The sequence below is a fragment of the Myiozetetes cayanensis genome, unplaced genomic scaffold (genome assembly GCF_022539395.1).
Source record: "Myiozetetes cayanensis isolate MyiCay16 unplaced genomic scaffold, myiCay2020 scf10, whole genome shotgun sequence".
NCBI classification, from domain to species: Eukaryota; Metazoa; Chordata; class Aves; order Passeriformes; family Tyrannidae; genus Myiozetetes; species Myiozetetes cayanensis.
In genome coordinates this window covers 17241324-17264938 of record NW_026086605.1, presented here as the reverse complement: position 1 = coordinate 17264938, position 23615 = coordinate 17241324, and the positions used below count along the sequence as shown (strand labels likewise).

Genomic DNA, 23615 nt, shown 5'->3' with positions numbered 1-23615 from the left:
ATCCAGCATTTAGAAATATTCTCCCTACTATAGTCATTGATCTAGATAATTTTTTTCCTTGTACTTCGATACCTTAAACAATAAGTCAAATGTAAATGTAACAGGTTGAAACAATTACCAAATCTATTCTTTCTCTTATGGCTATGTCAAACACCTAGCAGAAATTGTTCTCTTCTTTTCAAAGATGATGCGTTTACACAATGCAAGAGAAGCTCTGTCCCTCGGACTTGCTTTTAAATAGAGTAAGATGTACAAACATAAAAACTGATCAGGGAAATACTATTGTCATCACATATTTAAGTAACTGAGATGGAAGCAAAGGGATAGAAATATGAAAAGACCGAACTCCTGAGACATGAGCATTACAGTGCACAGCTATGGTGGTATAATGTGATAATTACCTTGTTAATTATTACACGACAGTATTGATCCCTGTCTTTATGCAATACAGGCTGCCCTCACAATCACATGATGATGACTGCCAGTTTATTGTCTTGGAAGAGGACCATATTTCAGAGGCATTTCCTTATCAGAAGTGAAAAAAATTACTGATTTCATTGCCTATATTAAAACTTTTTGAATATGAATTGGGTCACTTTCAAACCCAAACATAAAATATTCTGTAACGTTAGAGAGGGCAAAACGAACAAAATCAAACCAATACTCAGTGGAGAGAAAAAGACTGACTAATTCTGTGCTCCATCTAGTTAAATGTTGCATCTTTTCTATGCTGTGAACAAGTACACAGTTTATAAAACATCTTAGCACAGTGGCCAGCTTCCACATCTTAACTGCATTTGCTAGAAGTGCTGGAAAGCTCTACTTCATCTTTCTCAGTTGATGGTGAATGCATTGATGTGAAAGATCTTAAATTTGTGTTTTGATATCTATTCTTTTAGATGCTTATGCTTCACATTTCATATAATTTCAAAAGTATTTTTATCGTTGAAACAGCAATACTTTAATTTTGATATTTGGAAGAATGAGAATGAAATACTTGTTTTGTTTTCAGTAAGGTTAACACTTTCCATTATTCCCCTTCTTGTTTTAAATTAATTGTATTTTCTTCAATTCTTTTTATAATAGAATGACATTTATTCCCACTGCTACAGTGAGTACATGTTGAATTTATTCTACATAGTAAATGTTCTGACTTGATTTTGTTTTTTGTCAAAAATCGTTGTGATGGAACTCAAGAAGTGTAGGCTTTCCTGGCAGTAGGGGATGATTAAGTCAATCAAAATTAAATACCTATTCATTGTAATGGAATGTAATTTGCATAGTACAAGATTCTCCTCTCCTACAGTTATTTTAGTTTCTCCGAACTTTCATGGACTTTCTTCCTCTCATATTGTATAATTTTACAGCTTCATATTTTTCTTATTTATTTCAGCTCATTTTTTATTCTTTTATTTCACTTATTTTTATTTCATTTTCTTGCCATCTTATTTCTATTTCTCTGTTAGCTCCATATTTTTCCTTCTTTGTTTTTGCCCACCAATCTAAGATATTTATCCCATAGACAGGGAGATGTTTTCTGCTCTCATTCTAAGAAATACCTAACAACTGTATTACCAGAAAGAGAAGTGCAACATCTTTCCATTCAGCTTCTACTATCTTTCTTACATGTCATTTCTGAAACCATATTGCTCTTTCCTTCCAGACCTCAGCAAATCTCTTTCAGCTGCCCTCACCCTTCATTTTCCCCCTACATGGTGACATGTCAAAGTATTTATCACCTGTCAGAGCCTTGTTCTCAGATCCTTGACAAACCAGTTAGGTAGCCTTTTCTTTTCCACTGCAAATTATACCCTGTGAAGAAAAGTTCCCAACATGCAGTTGCTGATGTTTACTTTGCAACACTGCCTGAATGTTAAATAATATTGTATTTCCTACCCAATATTTTGCAATTATTCATATAAATATTCTATATTATAGACTGAATGCTCTTATTAAATCCCTTTGAAGAAAACAGTATATGTATATTTTCCTTTTGCCTATTTTCACCAAAGACATAAAGGTACAAGACATAAGAAAGGAAGTGAATTTTAGCCCATTTAATCCTTCACCAGCCTCCTAGAAACTAGATGCATTTGAAAACTGAAAAGGTTTTGAGCATAAATTATTTGGAATTGAGTTGCATTCCACAATGGAAGACTTCCTATTTTTAAGTTTTTCCAAATTGTCTGAGCTCCAACTTTGTGTGCTTCATCATCCCTAGTTTTCTGTATACAAGTGTGGTTTGCTTACTGAGTCCAATAGGATTAATTATATACAGAGCTCAAAAGTGCTTCTTACCCCACTTCTTGACAGATAATCTGTAACACTTCAAAAACTCTCTAAATCTGGGAAAGTCACACATAAGAAGAATCTATTTTTCTTTACACTGTTCAACATTGTGAATGAGTTGGAAAATTAAAAAATAATTTCATGCTTTTCTAAAAGAAAATGTATAACTGTGTTGGGGACACCCTACCCACTTCTGCCCTTTCACCACCACCACCACCACCTCTCCCCTTCCCAGATTTGTAAACTCCCTCTAATTAATGTAGATATATTTTTTTGTGGAAGAAGTAAGGAGTCAAAATGCTCTTCCTAAATTTTTGCTCTTTTCGAAAGTAGAAAATACTAATCAAAATATAGGGTAAAGTATAATTTGCGATACATATCAGGAAGAGTTTAGGAATATTCCCTGGTAAAAAACTTCTCAGGCTTTTTAAGAAATATCTCAGTTCACTGAAAAATTCTTACTGGAATTCATCACAGTATACAAACAAACTACTTCACAAGTGCAGACAGCCAGGGCCTTGTACACTGTTACAGATTCAGACCCTGTGGTCTGATTTACAGTACTTGTTAAGTCATTTTATCAATCAAAGACAAAAAGGAGAAGCAGGACATCTTCAAAGGTGGTAGTTTGATGCTACATTCAGTAAGGTGATTTATATCAAAAAACACTATTTTGATTAAAATTCACATTTCACTTTATTCCACATTGAGCCCCTTCTTATTTTCTCAAAATCTTTTAGATTCATAGAAACAAATGCAGTGCATTTGCATCATGTCAACTGTTATATCTAACTAAATATCTAATTATTTGTAGACTGATGACTGTCTTATGTGACTATTTTTTCACCTTTATGTGTAAATGCAGTATTTAATTTTGTTAAGTTATTACAAGATGCCTGGCCCCTTTTTGAGGGGGTAGAGAAGCTACGTTAACCTTCCGATACCATCTGGGAGACTAAGATAGGAAAAGCTTTGTTCAAGAAAAAGAATTAAAGAGAAATCACATTCTCATTTATTTCTGCCTAGTTGTATTGCAATGTCCACTAGAGACTGAGCGTGCAGGAAAAAAGTTCTGGTTGGAAGAAAGGAAAGAGGTTTTATCTCATTTGGTCTTTTGTATTTTAGAGGATAACTGGTTAAATCTGAAAAAGGAAAATGAATCTGAGTAAAGGATTTGGCATGACTGGAGGGAGGTGGTGCTGTCAGTGAGCTTGAGGAGCAGCAGAAACCTTGAGCATAAGTGCATACAGTTCAAAAGCTACTGAGGAAGGATGAGGCTTGGCTTGAAATATTGCTTAACAGTGTTGCAGGGGACTTACTCTCCACTGTGGGGGAGAATAACTTAAGGCAAAGATGTGATTTCTTGACACATCAACTCAGATGAAATCCCTACTTTGCTAAACAGAGGCAGTTTCTGAGCAAAAGAAAATAGAAAAATTAAAAAGAATATGTTTTGCAGATAGGAACTGGAAAATCCTCATTTTCCTTTTGTGTTCCCCCCATTTTAACCCACGCTCAGCAGTATTGTAAAGGACAATGGAGATTTCAGATTTTTCTCAGAGTCTGCAGCACATTTAACATATTTTTTCTCCCCCTTAATGTCTTCAGAAAGGGTTTTAGTTCTCAAGCTCACAACTTACTAACAGAGCTCAGATCTCCCAGCCTCCCATGTCCTGACTGGTGTGGTCCCAGGATGAGCAGTCATGATTCCAGGCTAGTCTGCTGGCTGCAGCCAGGCCAGAGGAGATGTGCCAGGAGACAACCACCAGACATGCTTAAGTCTTGGAACCACCCTGTTGTGTGCAAGCATTCAAGTAGGCTGTAATGAAAACTGCCATCTGATTTCTCTCAGTTCTGTACTCTGTCAGATGCCAGCACAAACATCCCTTAGGTACGTTGGTAGCCCACAGGATTCTGTGGCTGTTATTTTGACCAGTGTATCAGTCTACCATCTTCTCCTTCCATGTTTGTGCAGCCATACACACACCTCCCCCCCCCAGATGACCCCTCTGTATTGTCAGCATAGTGGATCCCAGAATGTACACACAAAAAAAAGCTGAATCCAGAGCAAGCCCTAGGAGGACCTGCAGAGAGGGTATGGAAGTACCCACTGATGCACACTGCACACAGGAGGGTACCTGTGTGGATGCAGCTGAGGCAACCTGGAGACTTCCTCAGGATGGAGTCAGGCCTTTAGATGGGTCTCGGGAGGAGGAGGTTGCCAAAACAGTACTGCCCTGTCCAGTTCAAAACACAGAACTGCCAAGTCCCTGCACCCAGCTGAGCGCTCTGGCTGTTCCCTGCCTACATACTGGCATATGACCCAGGCCTCCTGAGCCCCTTGCTCTTTGCAGGAGAAAGCCTAAACACACATGGAGCTGCAGAGAGCTCTGCTCTGGGTGATCAGGGAAGATAAATATCAGGATTTGCCCTGAGCATATCAGGCTGTCACTTCAGGTGCAGTTTAAGTGGCCTGCCCAGAACCACAAAATAAGCCTATAGACCCTGATCACAGAATCATCTCAAGTCAAGGTTGCTGCTTTAGTTACATAACCGTTTTTGTGTGTGTTTCTTGATACTTGTATTTCTGTTATCTGGAAGATAACAGATACCTGCAACTAAAATGTCTGGAGACTCAGTTTCAGAGCTATGAAAAAATGTCTATTCTTTTTAAAAGAGAAAACCCTCATCAGACTCCTCTAAACTAGAAATGGCTAAGGTGACTTTCTCCAACTTCATTACATGAGTCACTTGGATTGACACTAAACATCAGCTTAAAAGGAATTATTTTGAAAGTTATAATGGTTTTTAAAAATGAAAGCCTCCCACAACTTTAACTACAAAATCATGACTGATGTCTTCAGTACAATTAAATGAAGCATTTCAGAAACTTCTATAGTAAAAGTGATGAATGAAATGAGAAATCACAGCCCACTGAACTGATAATAGCGCTATATTAAAACAAAGGATCATCAGGGATTAGCTGTACAAATGTGCTGATATGTATGTCTCTTCTCTTTCTTCCTTCAATACAAAGAGTTTAAACATAATAATAAATAATACCTCGAGACTTAAGGAACAACCCCCTCTAGAATATTTCTTCCCTCCTCCCCCTTCTTCCCCTTCCTCTCTCTGAAGAGACAGGAAAAATACTGGTCCAAATCCTACTCTTTGCTTCTCTGTGACAGTAATTTTGCAAGAGCCCAAAGGAACACCTGTATAGTCATTATGGTTGAGTCTCAATACAGAACTAACCTTCTTGGACATTTTTGGCTTTTTCTATAGCTGTGTTGGCCTGAAGCCAGATCTGAATTTGTCAAAAATCACACTAAGATTTTGCTATGTTCCAAAGGATCAGATATGTGAAAATTGTAAATGATGACCTCAAGCTTTACTTGTTTGTCCAAGCTCGGACAGATAAAAACCAAAGTATATCAATAAACTTTGTTAGATACCACAGGAAAAATCTAAGTCTAAAGCAGGTTTAATTAGGAGTCTCCTTTCAAAAACTTTGGGATGTGCAAGGCATCTTGTATAGGGTTTGTCTAGAGTTCAGCTTTCTCTGCAATGGTACCTGTGGAAATGTCATACAGAGGTACCTACTGTTCCTGGGAAGTACGCAACGTGGGGTTTAATTTCAATCCTTTCCTTAAGTCTATTCTAAATATTACCTTTGCAGTTCAGACTAAAATACACTTTTCACTAATGTAATCCTCTCAATGCAAATAGGTCTAAAAGCAAGAAGAAAACCCACCAACAGAATAAAAGTGAGAAATTGCAACTTTGCAATCGTAACTGAGACACTGAAGCAGTCAAAGCATCTAAGTAATCCTGTTTCAGAAAAAAAGTCCAAGATTAAAAAGGACATTGTGTCTCCTCAAGCACGAATATGTTATGTCTGTATAACTTAGATCAGTGATGCTTTACCAGAGAATAGCAGCAATCAAGCAAAGAATTATCATAAGTCTGAGTCAATTAAAAAAAAAATCACCAAAAAACCAAAAAACCCAAAACCAAACAAAAAAACCCCAACCCCAAACATGAGGTAGGGAGCTTGTCATAAATTTCCACAATGTAAGCAACTAAGTACAACGCTAGTCAAAGCATTAGAAGAATAAACTGCTTCTGCCTGAAGTCGCATACTGATGGGTACCTAGCAGTGCTGTATAAAGAATGAACACAGCCACGTTGTGTTTCTGGAAAACTTTAAAATTGGTCTTCATTCTGAAATTTATGAAGGAAAACTCTAAAGGTGTTTTTTTTATCCTGAATTGACTGCTTAGAAACACAATGGTGCACTGAACTCTGCTTTTCACATACAAGCAAATGAACTGAACAAGCTTGCTGTGAAGTATCAAAATAGGACATTACCAGGAGACAACATTATTCGTATCACTTAAAAAAAACCCAACCACATTCTAGCAAAAGTAGACCTGGTGACATCTTAAATGGGAATTATGGATATTCTGGATTTGGATTAAATGTTACTGAAGTAGCAAGCTGGAAAAAGCCAGCTGCATGGAACCACATAGAACATCCCATTCTGATCCCCTATAATACCAGTTGTTTTTTAAAGACGCAGACTGGAGTTGCTTGTTTCCTACAGCAGTAAAATAATTTCTCTCTTCCTAATTCAAATAAATCTTAACACAGGAAAAAGTCATAACTTGTTTTGGAAGCGGGGGGCAGTGGGCTGGAAAGAGCACAGCATTGAGGGGAAGCTATCAAGGAAGGAAAGCAGGAGGTTAGATCAAATTGTGTATATACAATTAAAGAACCTTTTAGAAAACGGTTAGTCACAGTCCTTTCCAACAGAAACTTCTGGTACAGGGATTTACCATTAGATAATAAGGTGATTCCTTCCCTGTAACTTAAAAAGCTGCTATTTATTTTCCACTTCTTTATATTTTAGCTGTATATTTTCTGCTCAATATGTGGCACAGAATAAGGTTATCATGTCTCATCATCTTTCATGTCAATGAATGGAAGCTTTACTGTAGCTACCACATTTGTCAACCATATGTCATTTATTTCTTTAGCACTCATTTTAACTAACATATTTATTTACAGCATGCTTCTGCACCCGATCCCAAGTTCTCTCTTCACATGTAATACTCCTGCCTGCTGTCATTTTTCTCACAAAATGTCTCTTTTGGTGATATTTTGGAATTTAATATCAATAAATCACAGAATCACAGAACCAGAATCACAGAATATTCTGAGCTGGAAGGGACCCACAAGGGTCCGAGTCTTAAGTTAATGGCCCATACAGGGATCAAATCCACAACCCTGGTATTATTAGCACCGTGCTCCAACCAGCTGAGCACATCTCAGGGTCAAAAGAATGGGTCAGATTGAGCTTTCCTCTATAAACTGGAAATAGAAAATTTGTAGGAATTTAATATTACTTTACAAATATAACTGCCCCTTGCAGTCACTCAGAATCCTTAAATACATTAGCCCCAGCTGCCCTTTAACTGAAGGAGAAGGTTGAAGGGGAGAAAGATCTAGTGATGAAAAGCCCAAATTGCAGTATGTTCAGCCTTTCCCAGCCTCAGTATTTAATAGTTTACTTGTCATAATATTTATTCATTTTTCCAGCAAGCTTGGGAATGAAGAAAGTAATGGCCAAATGGACACTACTTCTTTGTAGCTAACCAGTCCTCCGCTCTAATGGACTTTGAACCTCTTGGATCTTGCTCAGACCTACCAGGCTGTGGTTCCATGCAGCTGGTTTTTTCCAGCTTGCTACTTCAGTAACATTTAATCCAAATCCAGAATACCCATAATTCCCATTTAAGATGTCACCAGGTCTACTTTTGTAAAGGTAGCTGTAAGTTATGTTAGAGACACCTGAAAATACGAGATTAGCCAGGATACTGTGTCCTCTTTGTCTAACTGAAAACAGGCTTGCCCACAAGTTTCCACTACAGCATATTCTCTTTTTCAGCAACATCCTTCATATTTTTCCTTCTTTTCAAAATCATGCAAAATCTGCAACACTAAATATTTTTAAAATATATAACACATTTCAACACAAACTGCTACACCAACTTCACAGGCATGAAAACGTAGTACATCTACAAAATGAACCTCTTGCTTTTCTCTTACCAAGAGAGGAGTTTCTGGCCCTCTTCATCTGGGCTTTCTGTATAGAATGACAAAATTTGAGGTCAGATTCAATGATTGGTTATCCATAAATAATCATTTTTCCAGCTCTGTGTGTGTGTGTGGTCACAATGCCTTTTTGTGTTCCCCAGAACTTAGAATTATACCTTTATGCTAAAACAGAACTACAGCTGACAACAGATCATCTCCTCCTCCAAAGTCTTTAAAGATAGCAGGAACTGGAGATTATCAAGGATCCCAGAACTCTCTTCTATATTCATTTTACAGATGCTACATCACACATGAAAGCAGTGAAATAAGCGGGATCAGCAGAAAGAAGCCTTTCTTCTCACCTCTCAGTGAGGTTTTTCTTTCTCAGCAGCAAGGTGGCAATTCTAAGGTTCTTCTGAGGCATGGTGGCATCAGCTTTGTGTGGATAAAGAGTGAAATACCTAAGGTTTACTGCTATGCCTACAGCTTCCAATAATATCAATTCTCATTGCCAGGCTGAAAACTTCAAACATTCATTTGAATTTAGGAGCAGAACTTTGGCATCAGTGTGGGATAAATCACCACAGCTGGCCTACAGACATCTCAGGTAGTTCACTGCAAGCTGCAGGTGTTTGGGATATTTGATAAGAATCTCCCTTCATTTCAACACTCAGGCAGCAGTGCAGAAGCTTCGCATTAAGTAACAGCCTTTGGAAATGTTAAGCTCCTTCCTGTGTTGTTTAATTCACAGGCAAACAGTCCACTATGCTATTTTAATTTCAGTTATTTTTAAAAAATGAGGATTGTGTTCTGCTAACGACCATACTCAATTTTTGCAAAAATAGCAATATAGGACAATACACTCTTGAGACACTACAAACAGTATTGTTGCTAAAACTGCTTCTGATAAGAAATGGGTCTTCAAATGCAGATACTTAAGGTAAAAGGGAAACTGCAGTACATAACAATGCAAAAATTAAGTCTTTTGAGCCAAAGCTGTACTATTTTTAGCATCAAAATGTCTTATTAGACTACTGAAGAAAAGCTTTGCATCTTGTCAGCAGCTGTTTTGGGTCATGCATATAAATACTACCGAGTAATTTGTGACCAGACAACACACTCTTTGTTCAGGGATTTAATATTTCAGCTATTTGCTAAATGTCAACTTCTACAGCAAATAAACAAAACTTAACAAGCCACATGGAAAACTGCTTACAGAAAATTATTCTGGCAAATGGAACTGTATATCTGGAATATTTCGTGACAATCACAATATGTTTTAATGGTTTATATTCATCGTGACAGTTATGTTGCAAATTCTCCAATAAGTTTAGATAATAGCATATACTTCTGTTATCTGTACTTATGCCTTCCATTTCTGCCTTCTAATATTTATGTCTATTACCAATTCCTGAACACCTGTTACCAGAATAAATCTTCTAGGGCACTATTCTTTTCTTTGATTTAAAAAACCCCTGCATTTTCTAGCATGGGAACAGTCCTCCAACTAGTAAACAGACACTACTGCCACTGATTTGGGTTTTTTGCAGTTGCCCTTCGTGTCCCTCTCCAGAGATTTGCAAACCATATGTTGAAATATATTGTCCCCAGACTCCAACACATCTCTCATGAAAAGCAAACAGTTTATAAATAAGGTACTTAATGAAAGCTCTTTATTCGTTGCTCAATTTCACTTCCAGCAGCAAAAGGCCTTACTTCTGATTGCAGGCACTTGCATGGTTGATGAGAAATGTTGATTCCAATGACACCAAGTATTCTTCAGTGGGAAAGAAGGTGACCTAACTGCAAGCCAGTTCTCCTCCCAACTAGGAGGAGAACTCATGGTGTGTTTGCCTAGATTTCCAATTACAATCTCTCCCCAAAAGACTGGAGTCTTTTCAAAGCCCACTCCCCACCCCAGAAAAAAAAAGGAAAAAAAAAAGTTTATTTACATGAAAACTAGACATTTGACTGTTTAAATACAGGAAACTTACCACCCAGTGAGATATAACAGGTTTGTACATAATTCTCCCACAAAAATAGTGTTCTTGTAGGCAAGCTTTTGCTGCCAGTTCTGACTTTACCCAACTTGGTGAATGTCTGAGATATAACAAGCTCTGTCCAGTCTCCTTTGGTCCCTGAGCAGTTTTTCCACTGCTATTAATACGTGGCAAGCTGCTGCTTGCTCCTTAACCTGCTACACCCTGCAGGACAAATAGCTCCCAGTGTGAGCAAAGTGTTACCTTTCATATGGCTCTGCCTCCACTTCCCACAATCTCCTTAAATAGACATAAAAACTGTACACAAAAATGGATTACCAACTTTCCCTGTGGTTATATCTTACACTTCTACCACAATTCTACCAAACCAAAAAATCTTGGTTTCAAATGTTTAACAGTCCCAAATCCCCACCCATTTCCTTGATATATCTCAGGAAAAAACTTTGCTATCAGTTTTTTCATCATGACACAATGTACCTCTAAGAATAGACTTCGTCCTGGTTTTCCTTACTTAAAAAAAAGTTATTTTTGTAATATCCCCTCTTGGGTTTGTGTCTTGGTTTTTTTTAAAACAATCATACCATTTTGCTGTGAAATAGCTACCCATGATGAAGTTAACCCCCTTCAGTAGTCTCTTGTGCTAGCTTCAATTTGATAGCAGAGATCACAATAGATAGAATATACTCAGTGCTGACTTGATTTCCCTGAGCATCTCTGTTCTGGACTTTTGGAGAATTCATTCTTGTCTGTACATTACCCAAACCCCTTGTTTAGTGCTAGAGGTGAATCACTACCAGATCTGCATACATGCTCATATATGTGGAACCACCCACATGTATCAGATAATCTAGATTTCTGTATAAAGCCTTGAGCAAACAGCAAGGTACAAGAAGAAAATCATAACTGCTGCACTCTTTAATTTTGTTCTGTCAGTTCAAACAGAATAAAAACAAATTTTCCCTATTTAATTACTGGAGTCTTTTGAAAAGGAAAACTTAAACTTTGCAGTAAGAGTTGGCTCAAAAAAATCAAGTTTTTTCTTTCTCTTTTCAGGATACCCAGGAAGAGATATAGTATGATTCAATCCTTTAGAAATAGTTGTCTATCCAGTTCAAGAAGAAAAACTAAAACTTTTAAGCTTTCCAGCTGAAAAGAAATTATCCTCACCTTATAAACAGCAGTGACCATTAGAACAAAACTGCAGTGTTCACTGCTTTATGGTACTTGTGCTTTCTACATGCAGATATCAGAATTTGTAATTTTGTTCCCCAGTCTTTCTTGTATGACAGCTGCACCTTGGCAGACTTAACTATTTCTCAAGTTCTTTATGTTCGTGCAACCTACAATGGCCAGCTCTTTCTTCAGACTTTCTAGTCCACAGAGGATGGACCAGATATGTGCTATATACTAAGAGAGGAAAAAAGAGAGAGGTGTTTGTAGCTGACAGACGATGCCATATGTACATATCAGCTGCAGATGAAACAAGGTGTTCTGTTTCAAAAGTTGCCACAAATATTTCTGATAAAATGTTTCCAACTCAACAACATTATAAATAATTCTGTGTTTCTTTTAAAGGAATAAGATATTTTCTTTATATAATTTTCAGTGAGTTTTAGAAATAATTTTCAGAGAAAATTTTTCCAAGAAAGTGAAAACATTCCCTGATTAATTTCTGTTTCTCCAGAAACTTGTGTGAGCATGCTACTACTGATATAGTAATCTTGCTTCAAACAGTGTATAATAACTACAAAGGCTTTGATGTGTCATTCTATGATACTCATTCATTTCAAGAACAACACTCTAGGAAAATATATTTTGATACCAGTGCACACAGGTCACACTACACCATTGTGCCAGTATCATATGCATTTGCATTTTGGTAATTTATATTAGGAGATATTTTTGAAAGCTCCCTTCAAAAACTAAGAGGAGTGTTTCTAGAATTGTATTTTTTCCTGTGAATTTTGAAGTAAATCCAACCTTACTTATGGAAACTATTTTTGTGACCTTGTCAGGAAAACAAATCACTTTTTAATGTCTCCAGAATGCCCTCCTTGGTAAAAACGCGAATTAATGTTCCCTTACCTCTGACTTATCAGGATCCTTTGAAATGTCTGGATGAACCCCCAAGAATTAGAGACCCCAAAATCACTTCTGAAAACTCATCCAGTGTTAAACCCTGGTAGGAGCAAACAGAAGATAGTTTCAAATGTGGGGGGGGGGAAATGAAATATCCAATTTCAAGAAAAGGCATTCAGGTAATGTGGTTTAATTTAAAATTTCCTGTTACTGACTGATCTATAATTCCCCATGCATGCATATCTTGAAATGTTACCAATTGCAGTCACCATTTCACTGCCACCTCTTGATTATCTTGCATCTCCACACTTTGTAACTCCCCTTCAGTAACATGACTTAAATGCATCCAGTACATAACAGCAATAAAATAATCAATCTACAGATTTTTGTTCTGTAACATCTTCTATCTTCCTAAAATTTGTCAGCTTCTACTGTGCAGCCACAAGACATATCCACCAAGCTTCAGGTCTTATGCCTGTTCCCACTGCGAAAGGACAAAATTACCACTTGTTTTGTTGTTCAGACTCCAGAGTTTACTCCTGAGTTAAGTCTTCAAAAAAAATAGTCCATCTGCTTGATAAAAAAATCTTTTATTTGTTACTGCCCACCTTACTTATTGTGCATCTGGCAGCGTGATCATGAAGCATAATGTGTCTGCAAAGACATAATAAAACTAAACTTGTGGCTAAGATCAAGTTACTCTGTAAGTGACTGTGCGTCTTTCAGGCTGCCTGTGTGACACAGGAAAAGATACCTGAGGATGTCACAGAAAGGTACTTAAAAAGAGGGATCATGATTACTCTTTAGGAGTGAGTTCTGGGTGACAGATACACATTGCACTGCCTTATGCTACCTAATGCATCCAACTTCCAATTCAAGTTCTTCATCTACAGATTTGGGATCAAAAATTATGGTTGTTCCTCTTTTCAAGGTAAATAATAAAACGGAGACTTCAGAAGTGTTCAGCAATTAGTTCTCTGCAAAAAGAAACTACATTAACTTGAGGAACATTCTTTAAGTGGACTACATTAGAAAAACTAAATGGAAAGGAATAAAACCAATCTGTTCTTTTTCACTTTAGTTTATCAATGCTGTCTGTATCTTTCATTAGTTAAACAAGTTATTTACAGTCTCAGAAAGGGTACTGTTTATCAGGCTAAACAGCGGAAATAATGGCTGTTGCAAGGAATTAGCTGCTATACTGATCTCAAAACTTTCTTCTGCAATATAGACCTTAACTGCAGTAACTCCATCACACACTTTTTTCATAGTTCCTTTTAGGTTTTTCCTCATTTCTCATTTACACTTCTGTGTAAATATATGAACAAAATCTCATGAGTGGTACTGCTGGTGGATGCCTACGTTTATTCTAGATCTGAAATATATTACATTGAGAATTTTTTCATATCTAATCTACATATGTTTTCTACATGTCTTTTATGAATGATCTGAGCAGGGTTGGCAGAATGGATCGCAGCCTTTTCCACCCTGAAGGCAGAAAAAGTTTCACACTGAATAGGAAGCCACACAGGACTATTAGGTGCTGTTAAGTTTAGCAAATTGCTGACAGTTTTCAGGTCATATTATCAGTTTTGGATGTAGGTAGAATTTAGACACCTGGATTCTATTGGAAGTACTTCAGTATTTATTTAAATTTAGTTCCAAGTACTTTATTTGAGGACGTGCTCAGCGCTCAGGCAAGGAACAGGGACTTGAGAAGTGAATGAGCTCTAAAGAATGAGCTCTGACACATTCTCTAAGGAGAAGCATAAGTACTCATACTTAGAGCATGGCAAAACAAGGAGAAAGAGCTGATACTTGTGTATAAAAATCTCAGGATTAACAAAAAGACACACTTACTTGCATACAAACTCTAAATCCTCATCAATTTAATGGAAGCCTGGAATACTCGTGAACTGTTGGCTAAGATACAGCCTGGAAAAGTTCCCCAAAAAGTGTTTCATTACTTGTGTGGGTGTGGGGAAAGTGTTATAATTCATCAACTGTATCTGAGTAGTTATGTTACTTTATCACTATCTAAGCCAAAGAACTATTTTTAAATTGAATCAAAAATTGCTACTTATGCAGTTATCCAGTGGATACTCTCCAAAACAACATTCCTGTAGCTATCTTGGGTCAGGACAACATGATGAATCAGCATGCAAGCACCACCAGTTCCAATACGATCAATTCCCTTTATTTGTTCATTCCACCACTAGAATGTGGTTTGTATCCATCCCTCATAATTCACTCCTACTGTTTGCTCACTCTTAAACATAAAGAATGTAAAGGCTTAAAGAAGACTACTATTCACTGAGACTCAATTTTGCTGCCAAAATCTATGTAGCTCCTTCCTTTCTACAGAGCTAATCCTCATATCATCATGGATGGCAAGAATAGCACAGGTAATATTGACCGTCTGAGTATCAAGCTGTCTTGCCTGTTTAATTCTCATGAAATCTGAAAAGGGAGAAACTTTTGTTCCTCCATCATATGTGGTTTAGTTCTGACAGACCTGCCTGTAGGCAGATAGCCTTCTTCCGAAGTGGGGCTTGAATGAGATGCCTAAAAAGTAACGCGTTCATCTGAAGTTACCCTGATACAGATCTCGAAGGTTTTCATTTTGTGAAACAAAAGGGAAGATATGATCTGATGAAATGCATAATAGTTCAAATCTTGTATCTCCACAAATTTAGATCTTTGTGGATAATAGAAAGACCTTCTCAACCTAGCTTCTTCATTGTGCACTCTACACAAAGATAGACAACCCCATAATAGCACACTAACATCTACTTTGCACCCTTAACATTTACTCAACTCAGAGAAGAAACAATTTAAAAAGTATGATAAGTGCTTGATTTGTCTAATTAGGAAAAAAATACAAGGTTTTCCAACAGAATGAAAGCAGCCCATTGGTAGATTCCAGGCTAATCTGCATCTTTCAGAGCTTTCCAACTGATAGATTCAGCTAAAAAATACATCTGCCGCTAAGGGTTGTGCATCAAAACATCTCTGTGAGCAATAGGTCTGCCAGCTGCTGGCATTTCAGGGCTCTCAGTGGCGTAAGCTGAGTAGCACATATTTGTGCAAGGGAAACAAATCAAAAAGCCTTTTCAATTTACTCATTTTATCCTGTTTGGAAGCTCCTCAAAGCCTCTCTTTTACTCATGTAATTGTTTGTTTAATAAAAGATATTACCTCTTTTTATACACCTTGCTTAGCAGTTTGTAATAAACTCTCTTTTTTTTAAGGTTAATTCAATAGTAATATTTTTTCAGCTATTTACCTGATTCTCATATCTGCTTCAGAAAGAACCTAGATATTTAATAATTAAATTTTCAAGTAGCCAACTTATTTCCTGCCTTCAATAGCCTCACCTTTCTCTTCAGGAAGGTGCATCCCAATAAAGGTTTCCTAAAGTGTCCTAAAGAGACAGGTGACAGTGCCATTCATAATTATTCTTAAAAAAATGCTCCTATTCCTGTCTTAACCTTCTTCCTAAAAAAATGTCTCCTATGTGACCCCAGGATACTTAACTGTGCTACAAAGTTCAAGTGCATCTAAATGGCTCTGAGGATAGTGCCAGCTTGAAGGAAAGTGAGTTAATTTAATTCCCTCTTTCCCAGCTTCTGGATATTGTATTCTTTGCACTGAGATAGAAAGGCTAATAAAGGCTGTATCATTGATGATCTTCTCCTACATAACAGAAAACATGCTAGTGTTTCCATCAAACCCATGGAAAAATGGACTTTGTGAAAATCTGACCCTCTAATGCACTATATACATTGTGATTTGCAGCTCCAATACCACATACAATGCTTAATCTGGAGGTATGTGGTTTTTCAGAGATAAATCTCTCTCATTGATCATCCAAGGATTTCCTAACTACATACATGTAAGAACAATTGCCGGTAAGATAGCTTTATTAATTAAAATTAAATTTAAATTAGTGCTACGCTGGCAACATTTCATCATTCACATTTAATTTTCCTAATTTCTCCCTGGCTTGCATACTTTATACATCTTCACTATTCAAATATTAGTTCATCCCAAACTAATCTTAGCCCTGACTGAGCAGTGCTTCACTAGTACAAGTTTACTTATTTTTAAATAAGATTAGAAATCACGGAGATTTCTTTTATTGTTGGGTAGTAGAGACATTTTGCTAATGAATTGCTGGTTTGTCTCCTTTTACTTATGATATCATCTATCTTAACTATATAATGGATTTGGGTGACAGAGGTTAAAGCATCATAATTCACAGAATTTTAATTTCAAGTAGGGAGTAAACAGTACAATGAATTGTAAAGAGATCACGTTCAACAAACATTCAGTGATAGAATTGGGGATGCAAAGACAAGAGGAAAATAATTCTAGTTTAAATCAGCACTTGGTGTTGAAAATCAGTCATTCACAACAGGTTATATTCTGATCTAAATACAGAGATATCTCTAGTTAGTATTTTGCTGGGAGAGGGGAGTGGAGGAAGAATAATAAGACAGCAAAAGACGCAATCACAACTGTGACTAGTTCAGTGAAAGCCCCTGTTAATCGTACAGCAGTGGCCTCAAATGTTAAACTAAGCAAACACAGTTCTACAGTGGGAATCAGTCACACATCCGTACTTGGGTAAGAAAGCTTAAATATGTTAACCTGTCTTCAAAGGGTTGAAATGGAGGTGGAGAGCTCAGACATGAAGATCAAGAATAATCAAAGAATAAGATTACTTTATGAGGAGAGAGCAGAAAAATGAAATAATTAGTCCTAGAAATAGGTAGTATAGAAAAACAGAGAATAATATTGGGAAGGCAGATAAGCCTACTCATACTTTCTTAGAGTACTGGAATTAAGTTTAAAAATAGCAAATTTCAAGACAACACCAATTAAAAACAAAACAAAACAAAAAACAAAACAAACACAACACCCTTTGATACTCAGTCAAATTCTGTATGTAGATTTCATTGCTACAAGATGCTTTGCAGCAACCAAATACTGCTCAATATAGAAGTTACAAAATAAAGATCACTGGAGCAGGGGATGCTTATACAGAAATTAAAGTTTTGAAATTAATACAAACCGTGGTGCTCTTTAGAATAAAACAATCTCCATTTATTGGGGAACCTCTTTTAAAAGACTGTCTCTCTGCAGAAACCTAATGCAGAGTTCTTTCCAAAAACTTTCTAAAGTAAAGAGTCAAGGTTTTTCTCAGATATTGGACTTGGTAAACTGCTTCTACAATCTAGTTATGAAGTTCTTCAATTTCTGCCAATTGTGTGGAGTTGTAATGAAAAGTTAACCCCGTGATGCCAAAATTCTTGGCGTGGAGTTTAGGCTGTGGAAGAGGGAAGCTATAGGCTGCAAGTTACTTTAGAACAGGACCTGCACAGAATAAAGGAAACTGTTAACCTTCCTCTGTAGAGGAGAGCTCAGACACAGGCAAGGTGGCCCTGACACCACAATTGAACACCTAAGATCCTATTCTGCGGTCTGTATACACCTCCTTATTGCCCCAGTGCCTATATCTTCTGGAAGTAGATATTTAGTTAATGAGCATAACCTGATTTTTAAGAGAGCAGATGAAAACTCTTACAAAGCAAACATTTAAAAGCAATTTTTCCTTCAAACAAAACATTGCTTGTCAAAAATGTTTCTGTTGGTTGAAATTAAGCTATTCTGTTAGTGTCCCAGAAAAAAGATAAAACAAGCTATAATTCCTGCACTTTCTCTGGTCTGGTAAAACTCCACTGAACCCAGCGAGGTTACAATTTCACCACCTTCAGAATAATCAGCTCAAATCTAGCTGTGGTGTAAAGCAGTTTAAAGACATATGTTTCAAATATTAACGTGGCTGCAAATGCCTCATTACTTGTACGGAGCCACAGTAAACGTTAACAGTTTAGGTTCAGTTTTGCTCTGAGACCTCTGCTCTGCAGTGACAGCAGGGCAGTAACCCAGAAGGATAAGCAGGTAGCTGGGCTGAGATAGGGGCGGCAGCACACTCTGCTCCGGCGGGCTCCTTCGAACAAAGAGGCTGAGGGCTGGCACTCGCCTCACTCCCTGCCCTGAGCACGTCTGCGGCTCATTTCCAAGAGACCCGGAGGAGGAGGCAGGAGACGGCTGGTGGGACCGCTCACAGCAGGTCCCCACGCAGCGCCACGGCTGTCCCCGGTGCCCAGGAGGGCAGGGTGAGCCGCGGGGCTCCGGGGCTCTCTCACCTGTCGATACTTATCACGCAGAGGGTCATGATGGAGGCCGTGCAGCACATGACATCCATGGCGATGAAGACGTTGCAGAAAAGGCGCCCGAAGATCCACTCGCCGCCGATAAGGTCCGTGACGCTGACGAAGGGCATGACGGCCAGGGCCACCGAGAGATCTGCCAGGGCCAGCGAGACTATGAGATAATTGGAGGGCTGCCGCAGCTTCTTCACGAAGCAGACAGATATTACCACCAGGCAGTTGCCGGCGATGGTCAGAAGGGTGATGAGGCAGAGCACGGCCCCGATGAGAACTTTCTCCACGTTGCCGTAGCTGAGGATTTGTTCCCCGCACTGGGAGTCGTTGGCGGGGAGGGGGCTCGCCGTGGGCAGCGCCGACGGGGCAGGAGAGGGACCGAGCTTGGCCAGGCTGCGCGGGGGCCAGGAGCCGGCGATCATCCTGCCGCCGCTCAGCGCCCGCGGGTCCTCCAGGACCAGGGACCGGAGGTTACCGTAGAGGTGGCTGCCGTTGAGGGCGAGCACCATGTTGGCGTGAGCAGCCCATGAAGCCCCGCCGCCCGCCGTCCGCTCGCCGGCTGTCCCCACCGCGGGAATGCTCGGGCTCCTCCTCGGGTGCCCGGCGCCGCCCGCCCCCTCGCAGCCGGCCGAGCGACCCGCCGGAGACACAGCCTTCAACTTCCCCCGGAGCAGCCGGGCTCGCCCACGGCTCATCCCGGGTGGCCGCGGGGTGGGCACGGCGCCATCGCCCCCAGCCCGCGGGCAGAGGCGGCGCCCGCTCCCCGCCCACCCGTGCCCGGCGCCCGCTCCCACCCGCGGCTGCTTCCCGAAGGCGACGGGATGGGAACCGCTCCGCCCCCGTCTCCCTCCTGCCCTCTGAGCGGCAGGTAGGGGAGCTCCCTTCACTGCAGCCCGGGGCGCCGGTACCTCCTCCCGCCAAGCGAGGGGCGCTCTGGGAACCCCCTATGTATATGTATATATGTACATCTACATACATGCGTGCCCGAGAAGCTGCGGGCGGGTGGCCGGGGCTGGAGCAGAGGCTCCCGCAGGCTGAGCTGCCCCGGCGCAGAGCAGTGCGAGTCTCTCGGCTCCAGCGCGGCTCTGCGGCGGGATCAGCTGCCTCGGGAGCGCCTCTGCCCGCGCTGCCGGCATGGCCGTGCAGAAAGGTTCGGTCGGAACCCTGGCTGCTGCCAGAGTTAGTAGTGGGCGCTCCTTAAGATCTACCCTCCAACAACACGGTCAGCGCTGAAGTACTTCTTTGTATCTTCAAGCTTGAGGATTCTCCTTCGTATTAAGTTGATGTGAATCCCATCACATATATTTTCTCTTTTATTAATATTTATATGCCATTATTTTCAATTTATTCACGGTTCCATGTTTAATCACTTCAGTAAAGTTAAAACCAACAAACTCCCATTGCTTTGAATTACCTGCTTTTCTTGCAGGTTCCCTGAACTCTTTCTTTAAGTCATAGTCTTACCTCCAAATGGGGTGAAAGCTAATTGAATTGTCAGTTGCCCATGGGATGCCAGCAGAAGATTACACCTCTTGGTATAGTAACATGATAGTAAGGATTAAAAAAAGGAAACACTTGCTCCTGAACATTCCCTTGTATTTTCAACAAGAGACAGAAACCAGATGAACTAGAGAAGGAGAGGAAATGAAAGGAGGACCACTGATCCCAGATGGATCAGTTACCAATGTCAGTTGTGTTTGAATGAAGGGGACTCTTGTAGGTAGCAATATAGCAAGTTTTAAGTATGCACCAGTCAGAAGGCAGAACTGTGTGTGAGACCCAGTAGTAAGAGATTCTACAGCATGATCTCACATCATACAGAGTTTAAAATCTTTTAAGACAGGCATAATAAGTGTCTAGCAATTGGAAAAAACCCTCAGTTGACTGTCATAGGCACCACTGAAACATAAATCCATAACAAGTGAGGCTTCCATACTTGGCTCGCAGGATGTCTTGGGGCTTTCCAACATGTGTGATACATTGGCCCATATATGAGTATGTCTAGAACTGAGGGGTTGGGGTCAACTGTGCCTGACACAACCTGAGCACAGCAGAGCCTCAGGTGGTCAGAAACGCAGCAGGCAGTGAGCAGGTTTGTGAGTTTAGTTGCTGGCTCTCCCTTCCACCCCCACATCTTGATTTGACCAAGATAATAAAATAAGCAAGTTTTACATGTTAAGGATGAAATCTAGTAGGGCAGCTCTTGGACCATTACAAAATTGAAAGTGTTTTCCTATTCAGTCACGTATTTTCCTAAACTTTGTTAATTGATTCATTGTGTCTAATCACAATAAAAGCTTTCCTTGTTTAACCATGAAGAATGTGTTCATGAGCCTTGAGCTTCAGGTGAGTAACTCCTCCAGGCAATGAAGCAAGTACTTTTTCTGTCTTCCTCGATTAAGGAAATATTAGAAAGAAAAAGTTCTTTAGAACATTAAAGTTCTTTAGAAAAAGTTCTTTAGAAAGAGTACATTAAAATAAGTTAAAGCATTAAGGCAAAACTTGGAGAAAGGAGAATGTTTAGGACTGAATGAAAGGGCTGAATATATTTTTTAAAAATAGTGTATGAAGTACAGCTAAAAACTTAGGAACTGAGTAAATTTTGTTCAAAATAGATTCACATCATAAAAGCTAATAATATTGTACAATATAATACTCCCAGTAAAAGCAATTTTTCAGTTGCTTAAAATGTCACTAAGGGAGAGCAAATTATAATCTGGTGCTTCCTGCAAATGTGTTGACACAGTTCATTAAATCAGTTATTCTTCTTGACAGCTTTTCAATACATTTCTGGAACGTGGCTCTCTAAATGTTCTCAGTGGATGATATGCAGGATCACTTGTGTGTACTCCTACCCGTTCCAATCTGAAAGAAGAATTTAGCCTCATCTTTTGTTCTGTACCTTAAATTCCCATACAGTTCATTAGAAGTTAATCACCTGATTTCTTTCCTTCTCAAGGGCCATATGTTACCGTTCTTTGTATTTACTCTCATAATCTTATCTTTGAAGAAACAAATCAATTTAAGTCAATTTATGTACCATTATAAAAAGGGATTTACGTACTATTGCAGAGAAAATGTGAAACCTTGGCAAGATGAAGCACCTGATACCTCTCTAAAATATGTTTCTTGAAAGCTTTTCTCTAGGACACATTTAAAATAACATTTCAGTTTTCAGGGCCGGGTTGAATCTGGAGAGATGCTTTCCTTGAGGGCTTTAGAGGTTTTGACATCCTCAGTGTCTGTGAAAATAGAGAGCATCCATCATTCCATGAGATGACAGCTAGTCTAGATACTTAAAACAATGATACATGAAGGTAGGACTTGATGTTTCCAAGGGTACATCCTGCTTTTGTCTTCAGTGATCCTATTCACAAATTCTAAAATGTTGTTCCAGACAACACACAGAAGTGAAATAAATGTCCAATTAGGTGTCAAGTTGACATTTGTTCTCTCCCCAAGAAATTACTTTTTCACCTTCCATTAAGCTTCAATAAATATAATCAAATCATTTTTCTGGCTGAGCTTAGTAAAATCCTGTCCTTTGAGTGATTAAGGCTCTCCATGCATAAAGGTTTCTTAATATGTCTGTATACCTTCAACTCTGTGCTAAGGCCCTTGTCACTCATTCTTTCTTCACTTACTGAAGGTAAAATATTTTGTTCACATGTGATAATGTACTTTATTTGCAAATATCAACTTTGATATTTCACTATTGCTATATAGAAATGTTTCAGATTTTAAAAAAAAGCAAGAAAACTTTTTATTTTGATTTTTTCCTCTCCAAAAACAATTAACTTGTTTTATTTTTTCTCCTCCTCTAGAAATAGTTCTAATAATGTAGCATCTACTGCATTTGTCATTCATTCTAAGTGTATAATATAACAGTGGGTATTGGCATCAATTTGTTGCCCCCAAGTTAGTGAGATAAGTTAAGACAGATCATCAGAACTGGCTCAGGAAATACAATTTCCCAGGTGCATGTTGATTTAGTGAGGCCAGACTGTAGCTATCAAAGTGTTTGTGTTGAAAAACTTGCTCTAAATCCTGGATACTTCATTCCTCCCTGGAGGACTTAATGCTTGCAGTGTTTGTTAAGACAGCAGGTCTGTGTTAGCTTGGAGATCCTGACTGAAATGGGTCAAGGAATGCAGTGCAAGAGCTTTAGCAGTGGAGGAGGAAACTTTGACAGCCTGGCATGGTAACACTTTCCCTCACACAGCTGCCTTTAGAAAACAGCCCTGCTCCTCTTAGCATAAAAGCTTGGAGGCCCTGCTACATTCTCCTTCTTAAACCATTCAATTTTGGATACATGGCAGGAAGGTAATACAAGTGTGCAATGCAAAAAATAAACAGATCAGAATTTTTTCTTGCTCTTTGTCCTTTCTTATCATCCCCTTTTTTGTTCTTCTTGCCTGAGACAGTTTATCTCCCTAAACTGTTGTTTTCATTTGTCTGTTGTAATTTTTATTTGTTTCCTTTTGGTTTCATCTTTTTTTTTTCTTAGAAACCAATATATATATATATATATGTATATATATATATATATCACCTGCTGTTGGGAACAACAAATAAAATATAGGTATACTTTTCTTCTGCCTTGGGGAAATACGTTGTTAAAATATTTAGAATATTTTATGAGAGACTGCTAGAATTCCATGGACAATGATTACTGAAACCTGGATTTTTTTATTCTCAGCATGTACTGTTTAACAAATAAGACTCTTGTCTAAGTTCTAGCAAAGATGTTGCAGCTGCAGTTTTCTTTTCTGCCTTTTCTTGTCTTTGTGAAGATAAATCATTATCACTCTATGAGAGTGAAACAGAGAGGTAAACTTTCTCATCTTTGGCATTTCTTGTTATTGTCAAAATAAATACTTGCATCTGTGCAACTTAAATAGAAATGATGTCTTCC

The 23615-nt window shown here is 38.8% G+C and overlaps 1 protein-coding gene across 3 annotated transcripts in view; it reads right to left on the bottom strand.

Annotated features, from left to right (window-relative positions):
• HTR7 (5-hydroxytryptamine receptor 7) overlaps positions 1–19360 on the bottom strand; it is a 35461-nt gene extending 16101 nt beyond the window's left edge. For 2 of the 3 annotated variants that reach the window (XM_050340273.1, XM_050340263.1), the window contains exon 1: positions 18683–19357. In XM_050340273.1, the coding sequence (XP_050196230.1) occupies positions 18683–19209 (527 nt within the window). In that variant the 5' untranslated portion in view covers positions 19210–19357. Of the gene's footprint in view, positions 1–18682 lie in introns of all 3 variants that reach the window. The other variant, XM_050340253.1, reaches the window with a different exon arrangement.
• Positions 19361–23615: the final 4255 nt, after the last annotated feature.